Source organism: Channa argus, chromosome 5 (assembly GCF_033026475.1).
Source record: "Channa argus isolate prfri chromosome 5, Channa argus male v1.0, whole genome shotgun sequence".
Classification (NCBI taxonomy): Eukaryota; Metazoa; Chordata; class Actinopteri; order Anabantiformes; family Channidae; genus Channa; species Channa argus.
This window is the reverse complement of record NC_090201.1, coordinates 2141228-2168592: the sequence shown is the minus strand read 5'-3', so window position 1 is coordinate 2168592 and position 27365 is coordinate 2141228. Positions and strand designations below refer to the sequence as shown.

Here is a 27365-nt window from a genome sequence, read left to right as displayed (position 1 = left end):
GAGTTAAACTCTTCCAGACAAGCATAAGCCTGTGGTGAATGTTTAAAATGTCCCTCAATCTTTTCTGCGTTAGCAATTGAGTCTAATGCTGTATTGTGAAAAGAATGGCTTTGGGAACAACCCGCTGAAATTGTTTTGCAGTCCAGCCTAAGCTTGAAATCCCCATGTTGTCCATAGTTTTCATTTTTCATATTTCATACATTGTACTGTGGCTCTAAATACGATGGCGAAAACCAACATTTATGACCACAAAAATCTGCCGCTTGCAGACATTACACTTCTCCCAGTAGTTACGGGAGTCTTTCAATATCATCAATCAATAGCATCTACCTGACACCTGCAAATATCCTCTAATTAGATATTTCCTCTCTTCATGCCTCTTTATAAAGACTTTACATTAGTGTGAGCAGGCCTCAGCAAGTTTTTGTGGTGTTCAGGATCCATACAGAGCACAGCTCAGTTGTGTTTTTGAAGGGTTTTGAGTATTAATACTCTCAAATACAGTCCAATAAAATGTAATATGGATCTAAACTGGATTGGCTTCATTTAAGCCACAACTCATCCTTTGAAATATGCCTAGATCTGCGCTTATACCAATACTCTGTTTATTTAATTTGTCTACTCCTAGAATATTTGCTTTGTCGGTTAACTTAAATGGGTTGTAGTTTAAAGAAGGCCAATCCAAAAGTAATCAAAAGTTAGGGCTTAGCTTTAGTTGTATTTAAATGAGAAGGATAAAAAAATGAAGAATTAAAGGTCATAATAACCTAACATCTTAAATTAGTTGTGTTGTTCAAATCATAAATCACCTCAGCTTTGTAAAATGCACTTTTTACTGACTAGAAAGTCTGTGCTCTTATTTTCTCTAATGCCATGAATAAAAGTCTTTAAAGAGTTGGCAAGAAGAGCAAAAGGTAAAAGTGGGAAAAAAAAACAAAATTTGTGACTGACATCACATTTGACCTCAGTTCAATGAACAGCAGCCCTGATTCATGGTCAGGAAAGAGGACACACATGCATACATTTGGTCAAAGCCATACAGTTCCTCTGGAACGTAGAGGTGATCCCTGAGACCTGGATATCCATCCTCCTCTCCACCCAGGCCTAGCCACTGTCACCCCAGGGTAATCTTGTGAGCCATAAAATTTAACAACCATGAGAACTTCCTTTACCCACCCAGCTCATCTGCAGGGACAAGTGGCTCTCCTCTGACCACTGAGACATGTCCAGAAAAGCCCTCTGTCATGTAATTGAGTCACTTCATCCCTTAAAAGGGCCTCATCATGGAATTTGGTGACCCCTGTGTCTTAATTTCTGGAACGATGTTTTCCGGAAGAGACCACAGGGCAATGATTCCTTTTCTCTTCCTCCTCCTCCTACACTGTCTGTGATGCTTGTAAGCTGAGGAGGAATGTGTTCATGTGAATGGGCAGCAATTGTTGAGGGTTTCTCTATAAATAACTTCTTGTCAGCCATCCAGCCGGGCTGTCCAGCTCTAGCAGCAGTAGACAGACTATTGCAGTGACTGGAATGTTGATGCTGTACAGTAATAACTGCTTTTCGTGTGCTTGTTAAAAGAAGTTTAAAAAGTGGATATATTACAATCATTTGTAAATTTGTCTGTCCTCTGCTTCAATTCATGTACTTGTGTATCTGCAGTTGGATTTTACTTTCAAACTTTTACTTTCACCCTTCAATTTCATACTACAATAGGCGTAAAACTGCTGTGCCACTCTAAAAGCTGTGTTGACAATATATAGCAAGCCAAGTTATCAAATTATGACTATTATTAGTAGTTACTATAATGCCCTTCAGGCAGGGTGGGAGACATTGTAGCATTGTAATGCACTGGTGTAACACTGAAGAATTTTTGATTGCTGTGGCTTCCAAGTGATCTATTGCTAAATTAATAAATTAATACTCTCAGAAGAAAGTTTTACACTCGATAGCAAAGCTGTGCTCTGAGGCAACAGAAAGGTTGTGCTGGTGAGAAGGGCTGTCTGATATATTGTTTGCTCGTGTAATAGTGACACCGCAGTATGTGCGATGTTTTAGCTGCTTGGTACAAAGGTGAAATGCTTTTCATTTTTCATGACTAATGTACAAGTCTGCCTGCACTTTTAACTTCCCTCATTTACAAATTCCAGGAGCACTTGTTTTAGAACACTACACCCCCTCTTCAGACCACTGTATCGTATTGAACACAAAGCAACTAGTATTTTTTGTCACCCTCTCATGCTACACAGAAATTAAAATAAACACAGCCATTGTCTGCTAACAGGGGCAGCTAATGCTGGTAGACCGTAAACACAACAGGAACCACTGTGACGGAATGGAGAGTGAACTGAGGGGACAGACTTGTAATCAAAAGAGTGATATGTCAACTGAAAGATCACAGTGTTAGTAGTTAGTTGTTAGTCTTGAGCAGTTTTGCATAGCATTAGCATATTATGCATATCCCTCTCTCTCAGTCAGGTGTTATTAAATCTTTGAAGAACTGAAGACAGGACTCAGTGTGATGAAACATCTCAGTTTAATACATGTCATGGAGAAGAACACATGGATGTCAGTGTCTTCTTCCATCTCTCTTAAAAGCTCATCTGCTTATACCCAAACCCAATAAAGGACCCACCCTTACAAACCATTAATGAGACAAACAGGTTTATAGGGTTTGGTGGGCCTCGGTTTAGCCTTTGTAACTTAGACCTATCACCCTCAAAATCCATCTGTTACATCCTTTTAAAGACCAAAGCCTTTTGTGGCATTAATCCTGAATACAGTGTGTAAATTCAAACCCTTTTGACTACATTTACTTTATATTAGAGAATGAGTGCATTTCTATGCAACTTATATAATCACCGAAGTTATTCACAATGATTCATCTTTTCTGGATACAACCATTATACGAATTCTGTATTATTGCATACTGCTGTATATATCAGAGCAAAAAAAAAAAAATTGCCTTGTGGCACTGTTGTTAGTTTAAATAAAACACAGTAAAAGGAGAATTTTAATCTTGTTTATTTAGCATTAGCAGTTCTCTCCATAGAGAATTATTGAAAGATGTGGCAAACTTGTTAAACCAGAAGTTTGGGACAATAAATCATATTTGCCTTTCAAACCAAATCAGAAGCCATTTCGAGGCCTTTGTTATTAGTATAAATGGTTTACTCAAATAATTCTCAGGGGCAACAGTGTAAATTTGTGGATGGTTTACAAACTGAGCATAAACAAAATATATCTTTTAGTAACAATAGAATTTATCTATTAAGTGATGTAATACCAACTAGACCTGTATTCACCCCCTTATTTTGTATAACTAAAAATATAGTGTGGGAGAAGTTCCAAAGCTCTTTCAGAGGCTGTGGGATCCAGTCCACATCCACACTGAGAGACACTGTCTGCAAACAAAGAAACAAAGGTTTTTGATGAGTCAAAAGCTGAACTGCTTGGATGACAGGAGTCCTGTTACATCTGGTGTTAGACAAACACAGAAGTCTAGAGACAGAACAACAAAGCTACGGTTAAGCGTGGTGATGGCAGTGTGGGGAAGCTTTGCAGTGTCAGGGATGGAGGGAAACACGAATTCTGCTCTCTACCTGAGAATCCTGAAGGATGATCTCAGCTAGTGTTTGAGTTGATGCAGCAAGACAATGATTTCAAGAGTATGAGTTAGTCAAGCTCAGAATGACTCGAATGTAATACAATCAAAGCTTTGTATTAGGGAGCATTTTTGATTCAGAAAAATACAATTATCATTTGAAACTCAATTTAAGCCCCTTTCAGTTATGCAGCGGAATTCTGACGATATCCATACTTTTTTAAGAAGTGGGTGTATGTGTGAATGAAAATGTCAGAGTAAAACGCTGCTGAATTTAACCCGAATAATTCCTTCGAGCCCCCTAGTGCAATGTCTGTATTATGCACGTGAGCTCATGCGTGTAGCACGGTGCTCTCTGCCGAATAGTTTTCATGATGTTTGTATCACTCAAGTGCTGTTGTAGTGGACAGATTGAGCCTTTTTTTATTTGTTGCATGGCTCCAATTTGTTGTAAAAAAAAAAAAAAAAAAACACTGTCTCCCAAATGTAAAAATGTATATCACAAGCACATTTTCACAACTTCCAGACAATGTGCTGAATTCTCCTTACATTGTCCGGAGTTCATGCCTAAAACAGGCTTTATTGTGTGTTCAGGGTACCTTTTTTTTTTCACTTCAGATTTAATCACCTAAAATAGTTTTAGTACGAGATTCACAGCAAAATAGAAGAAATCAAGAAGGGTCTTCACAGCACTGTATCACAACAGCAGTTGTTCTGTTTGACAGGGATGTTTGTGGAGTTGGAGACTGTCTACTGAAGTAGCTTTGGTTTACAGGGTTTATTGATGTAAAGACAAAATCTGATTGCAGATGGCTGTGTTCACTCAAGTCCTCACTGAGTCCCAAAGTTCCCTTTTGTGTTTGTCTTCGGCCATTTTGAAGTGTGTTTATTTGTTTTGTGTGCAGGGGAGGACTTCTCATTAGTTTTGTGTGTGCGTGTACATGTTAATACAAGTGTTAGTGCTTTTACTCAGTATCATGTTACTAATTATAAACTTGTTTTTATACCCTCCCAGTTCTGTGAATGAGTGGGCATTGAATGTGGAATTTAGGATAGGCACAGTAGTTAGTAGTCACCTTATTTTCCTCTCTCTCTGTCTCTCTCTCTGTCTCTCTGGCATATTATCATTTGTCACATTCCATCAGTTCTCAGTGAGCACTGAGGCGTGCGAGTACTTGTTTGGGCTTATTTCTCTAGTTTGGACTCTCTCTCTATCTCACACTTATCTTTCCTTTTCACTATTGTCTTGTAGCCCCGTTTTTCTCTGCTTATGTCACTTTCCCGGCCGTCTTTCTTTGTTTATGCTTCAACCCCCCTGCTGTTGTCCCTCTCTGTCTATCCCAGAAGGTAGTGTAGCTGAATTGAGAATGACTGGAAGGTTAGACTCAGTGAAGCTGATGACGTCTCAATTGATTGTGCCTTTCAGGAATGCTTCTTGTCTTGTGGGATCTTTTGGCTGGTACTGAGGTTTCGGTCGAGGTGATTTGTAATGTACATGTGCTCCTGTCTACTCTCCTTAGTCTTCTCGATTTCCCCCAGACTAAAACAATGTCATGTTGATCAAAGAACTCCCCAGCACTCCAAACATATCCTGAACTTGAAATGTTGTCATTTGTGTGCAATGTGCACAGATAGGAGATATTATAGAGCATCACTAATCAGGTTCTTGTTGTTAATTCACTGAAAAATCTGGCAGTGATGCTTTTTGATTTATAAATGATAAGATGATTAATTAATAGGATTTTTGTTGTTCTCTCCGTCTGAAGGTCGTAGAGTGCAAGTGCTAGTGCACACAGGGATTAAACATGACCATCCACTGTGGTTTTAAAATACATGGGATAGTGTTTGTCGATAGTGTTGGTGGAATTGTGGTGCAGGAGGTAGAGCATTCGTCCACGAATCACACAGTTGTTGATTTGAGCCCCGGCTCCTCCGGTCACGTCGAAGTGTCCTCGAGCAAGACACTGAACCCGGTGAGTGTTGGCAAGCTGCATAGCAGCTGGTGTGTGTGATCGTGAGTGCGAATGGGTGAATGAGTAGCAGGGAAAAGTGCTTTGAGTACTAATAGAAAGAAAAGCCCTATTTAAGTGCAGACAATTTACCACTATGATAATTCTAGTGTCTCTTACAAAAAGCAGTTCAATCAAGGATAAGCAGTTTAAATAATAAATAGTATTGTTAAAAGTTCATATGTCAAAACAATGTGCACTTTAGTATAAGGAATGATTTTAGTGACAGCAATTGTGAGGTAAACTATGGAATTTTTCCAGAATGTTTTGGGAAATTGGGTAATTCCACCCCTCAAATTACCTACTGTGTCATTTGTGGCTAGCAAATATCAAATGAAAACATAACCAGTGTGCTAAACATTGTACCAAGTTTATATAGCTAAATCTAAGCCAACTTGAGCTTTTTCTCAAAGTGTCAACAACATGTCTATTTTTTGTCTGTCCTGTGTATTTAGTTCAGATACATGCTGTACCTGTACATTTCCTCCTCCCTCTTCTCACATCAAACTGATACCGTTTGGCTTGAAGAAAGTCACCAGAAACACTACTTGTAGTCAAAATGTGATTTTTACCATCTGAGAATTGAATCAGCAGTCCATTCTCTTGTTCTTATGTGTCTCAAACTCTGGATAAAGTTGGGCATGATTGGATTAGTCACTGCAGTAAAAGACCTGGAGTATGGCCGATTTGGATTTGCAGTTTTAACAGTGAATTAAGACGGATGACTGGCCTGTTACTTTTAGATATGTTGACAGGCTTTTGGGAGTTAGAGAAGACAACTCTGTGCTCAAATTGAACACCGTTGCGTATAATTGAGTAACATCCAAAACTTCATCAGACTTGCAGAAAGCGTTGACTAGAATAGGAAACAGAAGTACTACTGTCTGTATTGAACAAGTGTTTCTGTTAGTTAGTTAGTGATTCCCATCTCTGCTTCATCGGCCTTTAAACTGGTGCTTTCTCAGGATTGTCTGGACAGGTTTGCAAAACATTTTTCCACCAGATCAGCAGCAGGATCCATAGCAACAGAGTTGCAGCATTTTTAACAAAACTGGGTTCGCTGGCCAAAAATCCTATATTGCGTTTGTTTTGTATTTTAGTGCTCATTTAACAGTTGTGATGATGGCTGTACACGTTAAACAACACCAAAGTTTCAAAATGTGAGTTGAATTAATTTTACAAGAAATTAAGTGTCTGGTGCCAGACTTTCCCAAAGGCTTCTAAGACTTTTTCTGGACCCTTCCGAAGTGTTTCAGTCAGTCCTATGTTGGAAGATTGTCAGATTGACTGCCACAACATGCATTCATGATGAGTAATACTGATATTTAAACTATGGCTCACTGCCCTGCTGGCTCCATTGGAAAGCCTCTGCAGTCTGACCAGTCAAAACTGAGTGGGCTCAGAGTAGGGAGAGGGCTTAAATGGAGTGAGGGCTGGACATTCATAAGAAAGAGCTAAAACCAACTTTTTCACACATTTAATAGGAGGAACTGCATAAAACCTTTTTGGAATTCTAAATAATGCAGAGCTAATTAAGAAGAGTCCTACAATGAATATATATAGTGGAAGTATTTAAGGGATTTATGCTCCGTTCACACTGTGCGTTGGTTAATTGGATACTACCTGATATGTACCATCATCAAATCTTCAGGCCACCTTCTAGTGTGGCTGTTTAGAACAGCTATAAACATTTGATTTGAAATGTCTAACGATACATTTTAAACAATGGGTTGAAATGATGTAATTGACATTGGTAATGACTTTTACAGTCTAAACCTTCTAATCCTCGTAGTTTGGCAGAGAACCAGATGCTGGGGATATGTGTATGATGGGTTTATTTAGTGGAGGGATTTGTCTCTTTTTTTTGTTTCACTGTCTTTTCCCAGCCCTCTACGTGATATCACCGAAGATTCACCTGAACTCATGAGAAATATTGTTCCCCTTTTGCCAGTAATGGAGGGGTGAAAGGTCCTAGAGGAGAGTCGGATGGGAAGAAATAGAGAGAGAAAGAACAGGAGCAACACTGTATAATGAAAGGAGAAAAGAATGTAATATGGCAGTCATACACTTACGTGCAAATCTTTGCATCTCCTTACTTGGCAAAAAGAGTTAAAGCAAAAAATTTTTCAACATAATATTTATTGCACAAAAACCGTTGAGTGAATAACTTAGCACTCTATGCAGAGTCAAAGAATAAAGCAATATAGCCCTTAAAATAGCACTAGCCTCCACTATTGACTGGGGGAACGGTGTTCCTCTCCTTTACACATACCTGTGTAAATTCTGATAAAAAATATTTAAATTTTAGTATCGTCAGACCACATAGTCTTTCTCTAAAACTCATTTTATTTGTGCTCATGTACCGTAGCATATTCCAAACGTGCTGCCTTATGCTAAGAAGTTAGCAAAAGCTTTTTGTCTGCTTTTGTCCAAAACAATCAAGGAGGACTGTGGAGGTGTGGACCTTTTATTTTAGTTGTCTCTATGGGCTTTATCAGGTCCATTGTTGTTTTTTTCTGGATTCTTATGTAGCTCTCAAGCAATTTCCTAGCACCTCTTTAGGTGATTTTTTTTTTCTCGGTCTTTGACTTCTTGCAAGAGTTATAGTGTCTTCACATTTCTTTTATTTCCGGATCATGGTCTTCACAGGTGGTACTCGTATTCTTAAACGCTTCAAAAATAGTTTTATATCCCTCCCTAGCTTCATAAGGTTTACCAATTTCACTTTGAGGTCTTCTGAAAGCTCTTTTCCTGGTCTCATTGTTTTTATTGCTCCCAGCAAACTCCTTGAGTTTGCCCCTGCAGATCTACCACTTGCACGTGTAAAGTGCAAGCCCAATTTCACACAGTGTTTTTTAAGAACAGACACCAATTGTTTTGTTTTTTTTAAGGAGGGTGCATAATTTTGCACGGATATAATTATCATTATTTTACTGTAACTTTCTTTTCATACACCTTTCTTGTAACTTCTTATGATGAAGAAAGTACTGTAGTACTCTACTGTATTCCTAAAACCACATATTCATATGCCCCAATAAAGGAACTCTAGTCCTGTCAAGGTTCTCGTGCCATCCTCCTTTTTTTTTTTTTTTTTTTTTTTTTTGCCTCACACTAACTTGTTTTTCTGGACGGGACTCTGAAACCAAAGGGTTTTGTACCTTGTATCCTAGCAATGAAGGGGTTTTGTGTTTTGGGACACTGAAAGCTCTTTTGGGCTGATACTACTCTTCTCTAGGCTTTTTAAACACACAAAACGAATGTAGCTAATCTGGCATAGGTCTGAGAGAAGTTTCAATGGGACTAAGTTTCCCACAACTTAAACTATACTGTGATGCCAAAAAGACGTGTGTTTGAACATCAGTGTGTTTGTAGGACATACACGGATTGTGATTGACCTACAATAATGTCCATTTGGGTGAGGTTTGTCAAATGTGCATGACTGGCCTGACATTCACTAGTAGTCAAAGAATATTCTATACTGATCGGTCTTGTCCTTTGTTTGTGTTACAGATCATAGCCAGAAGGATGTGCATTTCGACCTGAGCTGGTGGAGGGGTCAAGAGGTGACATCCCGCTGATGTACCACTAAAAACAAATGGTGAGAAGCTAATGTTGAATATTATTAATTATTCTCAAGGAGACCTAATGAGGCTGCTCCAACAAGTAAATGTCTCTTGAGAGTCATTACTTCTAAAAATACAATTACCTAACAGTAGTTATATTGGTTTTCTTTACATAGCTAATGTGCAGAACAAACAGATTAATGGAAACATCAAGTGATAAAGATCAGAAGTACAACTATGTGAGATGACTTTACTTTGTCCCCATATATTACGATGGTAGTACTTTTTCCTATTTGAAGAAACACAGATGTAGTCTGTACTTGTTACCTGTCAGATATTTAAAGTGATCATACTGTAGCTGTTCTGATGAGTGGAAAGGGGTTTTATATGGCTTTGCAGTTTTTGTTACTTTTGCGTACTTTTGGATGTACAAATATTAACTGTAAATTTAGCAACACAAGAAGAATGACGCTGCCATGTAAATAATGTGGTCAGTTTCAGGTACCTCTATTGTTATTACCTATAATATGTAGTGGGAGGCCTATGATTAGCTAGAGGTCAAATGACAGAAACAAATTTAAGACTTGTTGTAAGGGTAGAGTCCGATTTATAAGGGTTTCTGCCAAAATATGTGTGATATCTGGGGATCCATGTTATAATATATCTGTATGAAGGGGTTTTTCTGTCTTCTTGCCCTCAGCTCTGCCGCCATGCCTCCAGGGATGGTGCATCGTCTTTCAGCAGTCCAGGCATTGTTGTCTCTTCTGCTGCTCGCCATTGGCTGGCCCTTCATCTCATTACCCCGTGTCCAAGGATCAGACTCATCCCCCTCCAGTATTTATCCTACCTTTATAAGGAATGACACTCTGTTTGAACACTTGGCCCTTCACCCTGACCCCAGCTTGGGTCGGGTCTACGTTGGAGCCCGAGATCACCTGTTCCAGTTGGATCGATTTCTCCAACCTGAACTCCAGGATGATACTGGCCCTGTCAAAGATAGTCGGGAGTGCTTACCTCCTGTTACCGAGAGCAACTGCCCTCAGGCTCGGATGACCAGTAACCATAACAAGCTGCTGTTGGTTGATCCTTACTCCATGGAACTTATTACCTGTGGAAGCGTCAACCAAGGAATCTGTCAGAAACGCAGCCTGAATTCTGTGGATAAGGTACTTTTCTCCACCGAGAGGCCGGTGGATACGCAGTATGTAGCCGCTAACCACCCTAACGTTAGTACGGTTGGGCTTGTGGTTCGTTCTCATCCTGACAAGCAGCCAGTACTGTTTGTTGGCCGGGGTTACACCAGCAGCCATCCACCTATTTCCACAAGAAACCTCGCTCAGGAGCCTATCTTTTCTTATGAGGAGACCGCGAAGTTGGCTGTGGCAGGCCGTCTGTCGGAATACGACCATCATTTTGTGGCCTCATTTGCCCATCGTCAGCATGTATACTTCCTCTTCTACAGGCGGGACCTAAAGTCACAGTCGCGCGAGTACCGCACGTACATCTCTCGTGTTTGTTTGGACGACCAGGCTTATTACTCCTATGTGGAAGTACCCTTGACATGCCGTTCCAGGGCAGGAAAAGTTTACAACCTCTTACAAGCAGTGCAGCTTGGGCTCTCCAAGGAGGATAGACTAAGTCAAGGTTCTGAGATTCTTCTGGGTGTGTTCTCTACTCGTTTAGCTTCATCAACTCGACCCAGTGAGGACTCTGCCCTCTGCATGTTTAACCTTAAAGATGTGGACAGTAGAATTAACTCCACCAGAGACCTGTGCTACACACAGATGGGTAAAGATTCAGGAGTAGAGGCAGCCTACATTGAGTACGATGTCAAGTCTAACTGTGCCAACCTGCCAGAGGTGAGTTTCTCAGATCTAATGACCTTTTTTGTTTGGTGACTTGTCCATCTGTCCCTCTCCAAAACTCAGTGCAAACAAATGAGCACCAACGCATCTTTTGTTCATCGAACCCCATTTCTAAAAACGTTACTATTTAAAATGTAAATATTCACAGAATGGAATAATTTAAAAATAAGATGCTGAAAGTGTGAAATTTGACAAATGTAAAAACTATATGGTAATTTTGAGATTAAATCCAGCTATATGACTGCATGGCTTCTTTTTATGACAACATCCTGTGTGTGGAAACTGAGCTGACCAGTTGATTTTATTTTTAAAGTAAATTTTTCCCATCTTTCTTTTTTTTTTTACAGTATTACTTACGCTAACCAAATATGGGGCTGCTTTGTTTTATTTTCTTATAATAGTGTGCCAGATGTTTCAATCGATGACAGGTGTGTGAACTTAAGGCAGATCAGTTTAACTTTCAGACTTATTTACTAAGGAGCCATGCTGTTGTAAGAAATGCAGAATTGGCTTGGACATGGTTTAGTTGAGACAAGAAAGGACTTTCCTCAAAAGATGTAATCTGAATTGCAGCATATGCTGTTTCAGAATCTTTATTTATGCACTTCGTCATGTAGTTAGCCACTGATGTATACGGTGTATCGCTAATATTATTGCCCGACACACGGTAGTTACTAGACAGCTGTAAGACAACTCTCCACTCCCATGTAACAGAAGTGTTATGACTTGTCTGTGTGGCAGGGACACACAGATATTAATGTTTGCCTGCTTGCCTGGGGCAAGTAAACTCTATGCTTGGGCAAGTTGAATGCATCATGCATATCCCAAGAATACATGTTATAACCTGCAGTGTTTCCAAACACCGATTTATTAGTTTCGCCCAGTCACAATATCAGCTTTGAACTCCACGTCCTGATTTTCTTATTTTCTTTTTACATTTTAGCTGTAAACTGAACTCAAAATTAAAAACTTCAAATGTTCACAAATGACATCCAAAAAATATGCGATATTAAAAATTTTTTGGCTGTAATTTATTATTAATAACCATCCAAAACAGGCCCTACCTGCAGGTATTTGTGCACTTCCTCTTTATATACACAATGCCACAGTATAGGCCTAATTTAAAGTAGACGTAATAAAAGGGTGGCACACCACGTATCTTATTCAAGCTTCTTTAGTATTTGGGTCACTTAGCATTGGATCAACCTGTGACTTTTTTTCTCCTTTCTTCTGTCCATCGCATTGTCTTTTATTTATTAATAAGCCTCCATTTTACATTTTGGACAAGTAAATTTGGCTATGTGGCAAGTAAAACATATTACTAGTCAGTCCTGCAGGGTGTTACTCGCAAGAATGACCTGCAGTCACATTTCAATCGTAGTCCTGAGCTGTTTTATACTGTTGTATATTTGCCTTATCTAAATTAAAGCGTTCACATAGACTGAGAGAAGAGAGGAACACAGCAAAGCATAATTACCTAGTATACTTCACATGCTTCTTATCTCGTCCTTGTTTTCGGAAGAACATAGAATGTGTTGTCCATTTTTGTCATTGTTTTGGACTTATTTCTTTTCTTTTTTTCTTTCAGTTATTGAATAAAAGCTTTCATTTGCAAAAGCTGGTGCCATGAATCTGACCAGGGCCATCCTCTTCCAGCAAAGTGACTTCTGTATCAGAGAGGATGAAATTTAATTAGAATTTTTTGTGACAGACGAACGTAATGCTGCGGAGAAGAGATTGAATTAGACTGGCCTTCTCGCAACACCAACTCTTGGAAGTCTGGCCTTGTGGGCTGTGTCCTTTTCTGTACATCTTGGTGTTTATTCTATGCAAACATTACATTTTGATGGTCTAGTGTGACATCTTCTCTATTATCACTTTGTCATATGTTGAGTCTGTTGAGCAGTGGCAACCCCTTGACCTGGGCAGTTGCATCCAGCAAATCAGCTCATAAGGAGAAGGTAGTGTGGTGTAATTTAATATGAGGACTGTTCAGGGAGGGATGGACCAGATATATTAGCTGTAATTAGTGAGGTGGGGTTGGTTGTATTGCTTAAGAATCTGACAAGGATGGATGAAGACACACCAGGCAGAGACGAGGAAATAATAGATTAAGGAATACATCTTTACAGTGCATCGGAAAACTAAAGAGCAAAGGGTGAAAGAAAAGGAAAGCAGACTAGAAAATAGAAAGGACAGATATAAATATGTGAAAAGGGAGAACAGTGTTTTCCACAGAATTTAGGTTTTTTTTGTTGTTGTTTTCACTGGCAGAATCTGCTGGTGGTTTCTAGAGATATTGCCTCGCTCTGGAGAGTTTTGGAACTACAGAAACACTTAATCTACATTGGTTGGAGTTACAGAGTGACGCCTCTTACCCCAAATAGACCATCTTTAGTAACAGACAGGTGCTTTGTGTTGAAGCCTGCTGAAAGCAGACACACAACAACAGCATGTTTCGTTAATCAGTCCCTTTGCAATGGTGCGATTGCATCAATTAAGTCCTTCACTTCCCTGCGAATCCTGCGTGATCTGTAATTTAAAACATCATTAAAAAATTGCAATGTGCACCACAATTTGTTTTTTTTTCATAAAAGCAATTTTTTTTTTCATAAAAGCACATTTTTTTGTAAACCGCAACAATCACGTGCTCGGTGAAATCATAGAACCATGGAAATTAGCGACAAATGATATAATCTGCTTCACATTTTAAGCATCAAAAATGTACAGACACAGATGAGTGAGGGGGAAATAATCTGCTAGTTAATTGATTGCGGATGAGTTAAATGTTCTCAGACAGATTTTTAAAAAGGGGCGGCCAAATATATTTGGGCAGGTTGCCCAAGTAAAGTCTGCGTGTGGGAAACACTGGAAAAATCAGCCCATATTGCTAGAGGGGAACAATGATGAGGGATCAGCAGCTGAAAAGATTTACAGTGTGATTAAGATCCATGTACACAAACAAATCAGCCTCTGTCCCTCTTTAGTCTTTGCCAAGACAGTCCATCTGCACCAGGGATGGACTTACATGTGAAGTCTAAACTGTGGGGAACGCTCTTTGTTATTAATAATCAGATTCAGTATTCTGCCTTCTCAGATGATATTTTGCTATGTTAGTCATTGTGGTTATTACTGACCTGTGTGTCCAGATGATTGCAGTGTGCGTAGTGCTGTATTATTACAGTTTAATCACAGGCTTCAGCCAGGCCAGTGCAGGCTTCCAAGTCATGTCCATGGATTTGATGCAAAGACTATTTCAACACTAATGATGTAGTTTGGGGCTATTCTCAGCATTTGCATGGGGCAGTGCAGTGGTGAAATCAGACAAATATTTAAGCCATACCAGAGTTGTATGTGTCTTAGTGGTTACAGCTCAGCAGTGCACATGAGCAGTTAGTGATGCGATACACAATCCTAGCAATGGCGTCACACAATTCCATTGATTCACAAATGACAGTGAGAGGCAACAAATGTCACAATGTACCAGCAAAGGCAGGGAAGAAAGAAATCAACAAGCTAGTAAGCATGAGTGCAAACACCAGAAAAAAGGATTTATGTGTGGCTGTGACAGTCAGGAGAAGGGGTTGTAATTCTTCCAAGAGCTGAGCAGCCCTGCTGACCAATCGGGTTCAATTTAAGCCAATTTGCATTTCATTCAATTTTCCAGTGGAGCTGATAATTATCACACAGACTGCACTCGACATGTTTATCAGACCTCGAGGATACACACAGCGTTTTTCTAAGTACCACAAGTGGGGGGGAAAAAACAGGCCTTTTAAGAGCAGGCCAAATAAGGACCCCATTCATAACAACCCACCAGCCGACAACATGCAATCCATCAAAACTAGTAGCCTTTAACAGGCAGAGCTCTGAGGTTCATTGCCTCAGCTTCCTATTATTTATTACCAATGATTAAGCAATGACCCTTCTTTCAAATATTCTCATGGAAAATAAATGACCCGAACAAAAACCAAAAACCCTGTTGCCAGAGCAAAGACTCACTGCTGCAAACTATGGAAGCAACAGCAAATTGTCTGTAAGCTTAAAAGTACAGAGCGTCACTCCATTCCAGTAAAAGTTTGTTCCCAAATCATAAGTCCTGTTCAGGTTTTAGAAAGCACAATAAGAACACGGCTATTATATTTTTGGTTGACCTGCTAATCACAACGCAAGTGTTGTAAATTATTTTTCATATGCATTTGGCACCGAGTTCGATGTGTGTGTGTGTGTGTGTGGGTGTGTGTGTGTCATTCATTTTTCCGATCTAATCTTCATCTTATTTGACCATAATATTTTGTAATCACCATTTACTTTATCCCCACTATTAGAACACCCTTGATGCATACCCATGTGGCTCGGACCACACCCCCAGCCCCATGGCCAGCCGGATTGCGGTGGAAGCAGAAACCATACTCAACAGCCCATCTGCTCGTCTTACTGCGGTGTCTGTCAGCATAAGACCAGGATATACCATTGCCTTTCTAGGGGACTCCAGAGGGAACCTGCACAAGGTAAAATGCCGACATCATTTTTAAGGCATTTACAGACTGGTTGCTGTGGCATATTTTCTCAGAACAAACACATGCTAACTTAACCCATCCAGTAAATGATACAATTCAAGTCAACTTTATTTATATAGCACCAATTCCCAACAAAGTCATCTCAAGGCACTAACAAACAACATCAGTTTATTATTGTTTTTTTTTAAATCCTTCCATCTGGTGTTCAGGGCTTGATATTAACTATTTGCTCACCAGCCACTGTGGCTAATGGTTTTCCAAAGTTACTGGCCACGCAGCATTTTCACTGGCCATATTTCTATTGGAAAATTAAGTTAAGTGTTTGGTGCACTAAAACAATTTTAAAACACTATTTTAGAACTCTGACACACCCAAATCAAGAAAACATAAAATGTAAAAACTGTGGGTCATAATCAAATATTTAGGTCTGATCAGGTTATGTATGAAGCTCTTTTTATAAAAATATGCAGTCTATTAAGACAAAGAGATGTAGAGAGTAGGTTCTTATTGCACAATCAAAGTGGTGCAGGGGTATAAAAGGTTAATTAAAAAGATAAAGTTAAACTAAAGTAAAAAAAACCTTTGCTGTTTGTTTTGTTACAAAAAGCAGTACTGTAATACTCTAATACAGTAGAAAAACTCTTTGTCTAATAATTTTACATTTCCAATCAGCAACTTCACTATAATTTATGTGTGAAATGTAATGATAAGATTGAAAGATTCTTTTTTTTTTCTGCTAGTCTCTCTGCTCAGTGTAATCTACCATTTAGCCATTAGCCATTTTACCTTTTCATCGCCGTGCTACAATTGGTGCAGTGGGCTACGTGACTTACTTGGCTGATCATGTGGCATCACAGAATGCTGCTTTCTGCCTTTCTTCTTTCTTTTTGTTTTGGCTGTGAGAAAGGGGAGAGTCACACACCAACTGTGAATCAGAAAAGTGTGGTGGAAAGCGACAGGGACTTCCATGTTTACTGGTGGTTTCCCAAATGGACCAATGAGCAAACGCTGGGTCCATGTACTGCTCATGGGAGTTGTAGCGTCATAGTGTTGATACTGCATTTATGTTATAATTTGAGTTCAATGCACGTGGATTTCTGCTGAAATCTTTCTTCATAATTTTGTATACCTGCATGTGAATAAGTTGTTATAGGTGATGTCAAAATCAGTTTAATTACAATTTTAAATGACAATCTGGTGGCATACATATGGATTGAATTAAACAATAGTGTTACATTTTCAAATATAATAATTATTATCACATTTGTATATTGTATAAGATGGAATATGGGATGTATACATGCAATTGTATTCAAATGTGACATTGCAGGGATTAAATGACTGTAACAGGTAAGAAAGTAAATGCATTATGCATTATTTTGAGTTGTACTTTTGCTGAATGTCGCCTTTTAGCAAATTCTGTATCGCATATTTGTCAGCTGTGGATTGTATGATTTCTGTGTGGCTTCAGATGGAGTTAGGGCGAAGCTTGGTGACATAAAAAGAGATGATACAAATCCCGTTGTAGCTAAAACAGCCTGAAAAAGCAAATGGGGATAACAAGCAATTTTGATCAACTACAACATGTCAGCGTATATGTGTAGGACAAAATTCACGTGTTAGTGGAGCATGGAGGTTGTAAGGAGCCCCCTAAATATCAGGAGTTCACAGATTGTGAGCTGGCCTCCACACAGTTGGCTCTTTGTGCCTTTTCTTCCCAGTGGTGGCTTGTGGTTGAGGCCCCCTGCATATGCAGGAATAGCACAATTACAGCCATTAACATATTTTTACACAGTTATATCTCATAGCGCCGTCACATAGACCCAGAGCAGTGCATCACTGTGTCAGCTAACTGTGCTCCACACTTGAGTTATGCATGGTCATCACTGACTGGCTGACACGTGCTTTTCCTAACAGAGAGTCTCATTCAGGATTCTGTACAGTTGGTGGTCATTGCAGCAGACAGTGTCATTGTCATGCATTAGCATTTCCAACACTGTTCACCTTATATGCTGTATGTGTAAAAGGGGATTATCCTGTTGAAGAATGTCAGCTTGATCACTGTGCTATTGTGTAGAGAGGTTTTGTAGATTTTTTTAATTTAATTTTATTTTATTTTTTACAGTGCTGTAATACTGTAACCCCACAAATCCAAACAGGCACTTGCTTTGTTTCTGTCCTATATAGGGAACATCATTAGAGCAAAGTTATAAGTAATTATCTGGTTGATTTTGACAGTTTGCCAATTGTTGTAAGAAAAACCGCTTTACAAATAGATTTATTAATTTGTACTTAGCAAATCTCTGTAGTACCTGTCAGTGAGAGTGGATAGATTATGACTAATAATGTTTATATTTTTTAGCCTCTTTCCTCATATGAGTCCTTAAGTATTAAATACCAAGTCTTATATTTTTGTATATTTATAAAATAAAATCCTGTCATAGTCAAATATTGCTCCCCCAAGGTCAAACATTTGACCCGCATAGAAAAACCTTGCCAATACTAAAGAGTGTAAAATACCACTATAAACTATTAACTGAACAAGCACAATTTTCATTACTTGATTTTAAGTTCAGGAAAAATCAAGCAGCAGGATTTTGTTAATCTTACAAATAGATTTTATGGCTGTAAATGTGAATTTTAAACAGCTATACTTAAAGGTTTAGATATGTGACGAGCAAACACAACATTCACTCATTTCCCATTGTGTGTCATTATTAATAGATGGATGAGCTGTCCTAGCTGTAATCATGAGGCATGACAGTGTCTAAAGTTGATACAAGCCAGAACAATGTTTTTCCTGTGTGTGTGTGTGTATTTTACATTTTAATTCTGCATTAACATTTTAAAACAGACTTTCTGCTTGTTGTACAATCATTGATTGTAATCAATGATTAAAGCCGCTCTCCTTTGCAGGTAAGTATTTCTAAAAATATCATCAAGAAACTGAGAATTTAGGATACAGAATTTCATAAAAATAGTAATTCTATATCACTATGCCAATTTGTTGAAAATCAAAAAAACAAAACAAAACCATTGCTGCACAAAGAACTGTAGGAAGAGCTGGAGAGAGAGCCAACAGGAGAGGCAGGTCAGGCAAATGGGGGACTCTGATAGCAACTCACATTGGTACATTTTGCAGTTCTATGCCTGAGGCCTCACAGAGTCTAGGGTCTCCACTGGGTTCCACAATCACAGCATTTTAATTAGTGGGGTCTTCCTAGGTGTTCTTCCACTCAAATTGAGAAGTGGCATATTGTGCAACTAGACACTGCTTTACCTAGATCTTGGAGCTCAACTTTAATCTATTTGTTTGATTGACGTCTGTCGTTTTGGGCTCAATTTTCCCCCTTATAGTCATATAAGGGGGATAAGTGAGTGAATATATCAGTGTGTAGTTATTTTCAGCCTGAAAATTACTCAATTATTAAAGCAGTCACATGTGGGTACTTCCTCAGGTGTACCTGGGGCCAAACGGCGAGGTAGAGGAGTACTCTGTCATCTCTATTCAGCAGAATGCAGCCATCAGCTTGGACCTCATCCTGGACCAGAAAGAGGAAAATCTCTTCATCATGACCCACAACATGGTATATTATATCTATTCGCTCACAGATCTAACATGCACTCATTAGCCTCCTGTCATCTCACTTGATGCTTTTATTTCTGGACACCCCCTTTTCTGCATTGTAGAGCCACAGAGAAATCATTTTCATTCTGTTGTTTCTGCCCCAATTCTCCCTCTTCCACTGAGCCAGTCTATAGCTGGGATTATTCTAATGAGTACATTTTCATTTTGCATTGTTCCACTGAGGAAAGTGGGCCACCTATTCTTTTAAATCAGATTTCAGGAGCTTAGCGTAGATGGTTTGCACAACTGAACATGAGTGTGTTGCCTTGTTTCCAGCTGCAGAAGAGGCCGGTGGCTGAATGCCAGCAGCACACAGACTGCCACTCTTGCCTGCTGGCCCATGACCCTTACTGTGGCTGGTGTGTCCTGGAGGGAAGGTGAGACAAACGGCATGTCCTGACCTACAGCAGATTTAGTCCATACGTTAACAGATGAATTCATTTGGGATTGTCAGGTGTTGTTTATCTTTAAAATGTGTGAACACTGGCTGGTTAAGGCAGTTTTTTGTAACAAACTAAAAATGACTTTCCTTTTTTTTTTTTGTTTCGCATAGTCTCATTTGGATATGTTAATCTTTGTTGATTACAATATTAGAGAAAATTAACGATTTTAATATCAACTTTTAGACCAGTTGCAGCTTGAGCAGGATTGTGTGTCATCAGTTTTTCGTATTGCTAATGAATCCTATAATGTCATGACTTGCAGAAAATAACACAGGACATACTTTCAAAGAAAGAACTTTTGAATATTCACAGCCAAATTAAAATATGATTTACTTTTGCTGATAGTAAAAAAAAAAACTAAATTATGTCACTTTCACATCTTCTCTTTTACAAGCCATTTAGGGGAATATTGTTTGAACAATTTCTCCACCACATGTTTTGGCATGAGGAAACATGTCATCCAGGGTAGCGGTTTGTCTGACTGATGTTTTGATTTATGATATCTAACAAAGACACAGCTCAAACATCACAGGAAAGAGCAAAACAGGTGGAGCCAAGTAACTTTATTTGTTAAGCGCTTTAAAACAGCTAGGTTGACCAAAGTGCAGACGGCTTAAAAACATAAAATAAGAAGTATACAATACAAAGTTAAAAGCATAATAACTCAAGGAAATCTTCTTTACAGATGCGTGCTGACATTGAGCAGATCAGCTTTGTGTGTGGCAGGCAGAAAGTTTAATCACTTAGTGTCATTATGACCGTCCCTGTCCTCTCTAGCACACAGGTGTGGACTCAATAATGCTGGGCTTTCTGCCCTCTAACTCTGCTGTCCTCGTCTAATGTTTGTCCAGTTTCTACCAGTCTGCTGCTTGACTATGCTTGTCACACTGAAATGTGTTTCAGCACTTATAGTTGTAGTTTCATTTCGTTTCACTGATGCCAACTAAAGTTTGATCACTGGCAGAGGAATGCTAATCTAAACCATTTGCTAAAAATGTGCTATTATTAGTAAAAGTTGTATCAGCAAATGCCTGAGTGAATTAAAATACGGTATTGTTATTACTTAGAAATATGAAATTCTTTCTTTTCTTATTCACTATTTAATACGCACATTTTTTGGACAACAGAGGTAAAGAGCTACAACACAGATGAATATGGACAAGTGCCACATTACCTTTGAGCAGAGGCAAATTCATTAGGTTTCACTGTTTTAAAGTTACACATAAACTTGTACTTTTAATATTATATAAATTCTTTGTTGCAGCATTTACTTCACATTAGTGTTTTTATAAGAATTGTTCAATGCAAAAGCATTTTCTCTAGTATGAAAAGAGCCACTCATATTGATAGCAAATGTTTCATTAGGCTTACTGAAATAAACTGAAACAGTTAAAAGGTCCTGTGCTAACTTGAAAATAAATATCAGCAGACACTGTTTTTGAAGTCAGTTTTTCCATCAGAGTTCTCGCTGGTGGAATTGTTTTTATGTGATGAAAGAAACCTACAACTCCATCCCATCTGCGTCTCCTCCCTGTCCTCTCTGCTCTGCCTCACCACCTGGCCCCTCGTCTTCTTTTTGCTTGGATCTTTTCCTCCTCTCTGTCCCTGTTTACTCATTTTTTATCATTTTCCTCCACATTTTCAGGCTTTCAATTTGTTTTCAATCTATTCGTTTGTCTACTTGTCTGCATATTTTTCATGCTGTGTTTACACTTTCTGGCATCACGTATAATATTTCTAATTCCAGCTGTTATGAAAAACTGACTTGATTTCAGTCTCAGGATGGAATATGCGGTTGCAGTATTTACTGATGACCATTTTCATAGTTTAATTTGATAGTGAGTGTAACTTAGTGAGTTAAACAGCGAGGCCTTTTCCTGCAGGTGTGTGTTGCAGTCGGAATGTTCCCGTGGGAACCAGCCAGGTCAGTGGCTTTGGAGCTTTGACATGGAGCAGCAGTGTCTGACCATCCAGGACCTCAACCCCTCTAATGTCAGCAGGATGGAGAGCAGGATGGTATGTCAGTAGTACTGTTAAATAAGCAAATCCTAACGGAGACTTTAAGGGAGGTTGATAATCTTTGCTTACAGATTCTCTTAAGAGACAAACATCTCTTTGGTTTCTGTTGGCAGGAAGTAAAGATTCAATTTTCCTCTTTGAGCATTTGCACAGTTTTCTTATCAATGACTTAGAAAACAGATGCCTGCTGTGTTGAGTACAGTATGTCCATGGTCATGTTCTGCTTCTACATGTCCTCACATACCAAAACACGATAAAACACAAGTCCATGTATCACCAAGCCATGACTGAACCCAGAATTCTTTATAAACTGAGCTTGGTGATTTACAGCTCTCTGGCAGGGGATATCATGTGTGTGAGTTAGTTAAGTGTTTAGGAATTTAGAGAAGATAGTCATCAGAACATTGTTGTGATGTATTAGGGAAGTAATAATATGTGTCAACTAGATGAAAGATGGTGGAGACACAACATACAATGACTGTACCTCATCATAAGAGAGGATGGTTTGAAAGCTGATTATCTTCTAAAAATGGACTGTTGATTAACAGCACAATCCTGTCAATACTAATACAATATTTAGGTTTAGATTCAGTATCCAGATACATCACTGAGCAGAATGTTAACATGAGCTGTAATAACAACCAGTGGTTAAACACCTGATTCAGAAAACCCCACAAATACTGTACATCCTGTTTGATTTATGATATCTTACAAAGACACAGCTCAAACATCCCAGGAAAGAGCAAAACTGCTGGACCCAAACACAAAATTAAAAGTATAATAACTCAAGGAAATCTGCTTTTCAAATGCGTGCTGACATTGAGCAGATCAGCTTTGTGAGTGGCAGACAGACAGTTTAATCACTTAGTGTCATTATGACCGTCCCTGTCCTCTCTAGCACACAGGTGTGGACTCAATAATGCTGGGCTTTCTGCCCTCTAACTCTGCTGTCCTCGTCTAATGTTTGTCCAGTTTCTACCAGTCTGCTGCTTGACGATGCTTGTCACACTGAAATGTGTTTCAGCACTTATAGTTGTAGTTTCATTTTAATTTAAAGACATTTCCTATGTGTTTTGTGACGTCACGTGTACTGGAGCTTAGTGCCCGTAGTAATATCCTCTGTTTCCACAGGTTTCTTTGTCAGTCCTTGGTCTTCCAGTGTTAGAAAAAGAGGAGTCCTATTCCTGCTACTACCAGGACAGCCAGAGTCCTGCCACTCTTACTGAAACTGGGGTCACCTGCCTTTCACCAGACACCAGCAGAATACCCACGGTGCCTCCTGGACAGGGTGAGTGTGCTTGAACCAATGACCCCAGGGAACAAAGCTGATGAAGCTGGTGGTCAATTCCTGCTTTGATTTTGTGACCGGATGGTTTGTCAGCATCCTGTATTCAGGTTCAACTTTGTGCATGTTTATTTGTGCATACAAAGACTTAGGTCCCGTGTGTGCAGTTCAGGCCCTGTGTTTGTGAATCTGGGCTTTCCCCATCCATTGGTTAAACAAGTTTACACAGCAGGGAGTAATCCCCTTATTTATTAGATACAACTGCCCATAAATCTATTCATCTCGTGATTATGTGCTTCGATATGTGCTTAGGTTTGGTGGGAGCAGGCAGTTTGTTATGGTAAATCAATGGCAATGACCAAGAGAAGACTAAGGGGGCCTGTAAATAAAAATGGAAGCCTTTACAGAGGTCAAACTCACATGAATGGGGGTTTTTATTTTTGTTTTTTTGTTTGTGTCTCTGTCCTTCAAATGTGCGCACAAACAAATACATTCTGTTTTCCACGCCTGCATTCCTGAAACTTATGGTTCTCAGGGTGCTGGGCTCATGCAGAATCAGTTCAGGGGGTTACTGAGATATGGACAAACACGCTGTATTTAAGGATTTAGCTGTGGCTTATCTTTACTTAAAACGTGTTTGCACTAGTGCTAACTTAATAAAAGACAGAGCTCGAAGGCATGTAGGGGCATCTTTTGGAGAGCAGATTCCCACCTGATTACGTAATATACAAAAACATATCCTGCAGTTTTAATTTTGGGTTTTCTGCAAGTCTGTAATGTATAACTCTGGACCATTCTTTTCTGTCAGCAAATATTACGTCAACAATTTTAAATAGGTACCTGTAACCCAAAATAGTTAATAGCTAAATTGAAGGTGTAACCGCAACCCTAAGCAAAGACTCCTATGATTATTTTTATGTTATTATTATTATTATTTTTTTTTTTTTAGCTACAGCTACTGATAAAACTGATGCAGTGTAATACCAAGCAATGAAACACAATGAACTCTCTGTAGACTGGCACAATTTGTGTTGACACAGTGATCAGACATAATGGGTTATCAAGTGTAGATGTTGAGAGTAAATGGCAGAGTTTGGATGATGATTGATGTCTGGATGGCAGAGTAAAAAAAAACAGAAGACACTTTTATTCATTCGCATGCTGCTAGCTTGTTTTGCCTGCAGGTGTTTCAGGTGTGTGCTCGTGCACTACTTTGTTCTTGAGAGATGAAGCCTAATAAATGGGCCTGTGCGTACATGTCTGTGTTCACATGGTTTAGTAGCAAAGGTGTAGTCTTCCTAAGCATAACTTCAGGCTTAATCTCTGAATCCATTTTGCAAATTCCAAAAACATCATAATGAATGCATTTGTAGTCTCCTTCATCAATTAGACCTACGTGAAAATATTGGGCTATTTATTGTTTGTGAAATGTTTTGGAAATAGTTTATGCTGTTTCTAATGTTTTTTTCAGTTTTGTGAAAATGATTAAAAAAAAAAAAAAGAAATAAAACTAAAAGTACCTAACATTAACTTTTTTCCTCACAGCCACCGTGGCTAGTTTCCCAATTTTGCCTCTCAGCATTTTCACTTGCAACTGTTGTTTTCGGGAAATTACATTTTATATGATTAGGTGGACTGGCCTTCTACAATTTACTTGAACTAGATTTACAATCCTTTTAAAGGTAAGCTAGTTTACAGAATTAAATCAAGACTACATAAAATGTACAAACACAACAGGATATTGTCGAGTTTTTAGCTCTGATATGGTTGTGTATAAAGCTCCTTTTATGAAAATATGCAGTCTATCAAGACTAAGACATACAAAGATTAGCCTCTTGTTGCATAAAATAAAAGTGGTTCAGGTGTGTAGAAGATGTTTTGAAAAGATGTAAACTAAGCCAGAAAAATCTAGCGAGAAGAACACAATCTGTTAAAAAATACAAACAGTTGGAAATACTGTAATAAGTTATAGAAAATAGAAAATCTTTCCATTACATACAAAGAGCAAAGACATTTTTATGTCTAATCAACTAAAAGACAAGGGTGTATATTCAATGTCTTTGCGTGTATATTAAATGGTCCTTGTTTGTGTGTGCGTGTGTGTGTGCGTGTGTGTTCATTCAGAAAGTGTTCAGACCCCCTTTACTTTTAAAATTTTGTTATGCTGCAGCCTGATACTTCAGTTGTTTCAATAAGTTTTTTCTCATTCATCCTCACTCTGTAACCTATAATGACAGTGATGTGAAATGTATTAAAAATGGAAAACTGAAATATCACATTGGATTCAGTATTCTGACCCTTTGCAGCAACACTTGTTATTTAGCTTAGGTGCCTCCCATTTCTCTTGATTGTTGTGGGCTGTTTCCCCACCTCCACTGGGGTCCACCTGTGCTAAATAAAATTGATTGGACAAGATTTGGAAAGGCCCACACATTGAAAAACGTACGAAAGCCACTTGGAGTTTGAAATTAGTTTATTATTTCAGATGCCTTTTGAGTAGACTACAGGTTAAAAATAAATAAATGATTAAAACATTTAACATAAGTGAGGCAATCTGGCAGTTAGCCAGACAAATAAAGAAGTTGAGATCATCTGGATCACCTGCCTTCATGGTTACAACCTGTTTGATGCTTTGACTGCTTGTGATTCTTCAGCCGTCATGTTATAGTGACGTCGCCCAGTTTCGGCTTTATCCTGTGAGTTCAGGGTCACCATGGCAGATCATTTGTTCACATGTTGATTTGGCACAGGATGCAGGATGCCCTTCCCGACACAACCCTCCCCAATTTCTACCGGGCTTGGGATCAGCACTGAGCGGGTGGGGATGGGGATTGGTCTGTTGCGGGTTCAGTGTCTTCAACACGAGATCTAGAAGACCGGGGCGCAAACCTCCGACCCTATGGTCGGTAAGCAGCCACTATACCAACTGAGCTGCTGCTGCCCCCGCTAGGCAGTTTTTTTCAGTGAGAAGACTGAATTATTTTTAGTTAGGTTATGTCACTGAAAGAAATAATGTCCAAAATAGGAGCCTCAAAACCTTGAGCCTACTGTGTTTATATCTACACCCTGTGCGCTGAGAATAGAGAGAGCACAGACTGTATTGTTTTATTAGCACATTGTGTTTTGACTATGGACCAAGCTTTTCTCCCATGTACCTTCACGTGTGTGTGTGTGTGTGTCTTTGAGTGTTTATTTTTTTATTAAATCCATCTATCTATGTCTAATGGATTTCATGTTAGACCTGTTAGAATATTTATAATGTGGCCTTAACGTACGTGTTAATTTTGAATTGAGATGTCCTGTCTTTTAGCAATGAAACATTAAGATGGGAATCATGGGTCAATATGATCTTATTCACTGATAACTCATTGATGGGTTTCTGTAGAATTATGATTGTGGTTTGTTTCCGTACTCCTGGTGAACCTCTTACAGACTGAAACATTGTGAATTAATACATTTGCAGTTCAAGCTAGACACTGTGTGGGAGGTTTTTATTTTCCGCCGATGCACCTGTTGCATAGTCGGGTATGCAGAGACCCGATTCAGGCTTTAACAGTTAAATGGCAAATATGTTGGGAGGAAAAAGGCTGTGTTTACTTCTGTGTTGCATCACCCCTTATTTTAACAACACTCTGTCTTTGAAACTGTGGAAGGACATTTTTGAATGATTGCTTGAAATGGTAATAATAAAGCTGTGTTTTCGTCAGCTCTTCCTCATGCTGTCTTTTGTCGTTTGTTTTCCTTTAGATTTTGTCACAGTCACCTTGTCTCTTCGTTTTGGCGACGTCACCGTCACAGCGAGGGATTTTACCTTTTATGACTGCGTGGCAGTTAAGCAACTGTCTGGCAGCATGCCGTGAGTTCCTACTGATAACCTATTCATCCTCCTGACCAGTTCTGCCTATTTTTAATCTAAAGATCTTGTCCTCGATCTAGAATTTTGTTTTTCTACTCTGTCTCATGACTGTTTTTCAATTTCCTCTTACTCACACTCCTACTTTTAATACTTCTCAGCCAGAAGTTTTTTCATTTCTATTTATCTCGGCTTATGTAAGAACAAAGTAGTTCTGTGCAGGCTGCAAACACCTGACTTCTGCTTTTTACTTTATATCAGTAGTAATTCCAGCTCTACATACAGTATGATCATCACATAACTCTTTGAAAATGTTTCTGAGATTGAAATCTACCGAAAAAAAAAAGAGAGGTGGCCTTTTATAAAGATTTGGTGGATGTTTATTACGCCATTCATCATCTTTCACAAATACACATCTACTCATGTACAGATGGTGTTTACCAAACTGAAAGAAATAATTATGGTTGTCCAATTGACCAAATTTGGCGAATCCAACTTTAGCATTTAAAAGAATGAAAATGTTCTTGAATGTGGTTAAAATGCCATGTTAAATATTATGATTATGATTACATATGATTT

The 27365-nt window shown here is 38.8% G+C and overlaps 1 protein-coding gene across 3 annotated transcripts in view; it reads left to right on the top strand.

The window, feature by feature from the left end:
- plxnb1b (plexin b1b) overlaps window positions 1-27365 on the top strand; it is a 97066-nt gene that overhangs the window by 50903 nt on the left and 18798 nt on the right. For all 3 annotated transcript variants that reach the window (XM_067504797.1, XM_067504796.1, XM_067504798.1), the window contains 8 exons: window positions 9121-9208; window positions 9874-11032; window positions 15367-15549; window positions 19017-19145; window positions 19463-19563; window positions 21513-21645; window positions 22780-22936; window positions 26681-26789. In XM_067504797.1, the coding sequence (XP_067360898.1) occupies window positions 9884-11032; window positions 15367-15549; window positions 19017-19145; window positions 19463-19563; window positions 21513-21645; window positions 22780-22936; window positions 26681-26789 (1961 nt within the window). In that variant the 5' untranslated portion in view covers window positions 9121-9208; window positions 9874-9883. The remainder of the gene's footprint in view (window positions 1-9120; window positions 9209-9873; window positions 11033-15366; window positions 15550-19016; window positions 19146-19462; window positions 19564-21512; window positions 21646-22779; window positions 22937-26680; window positions 26790-27365) is intronic.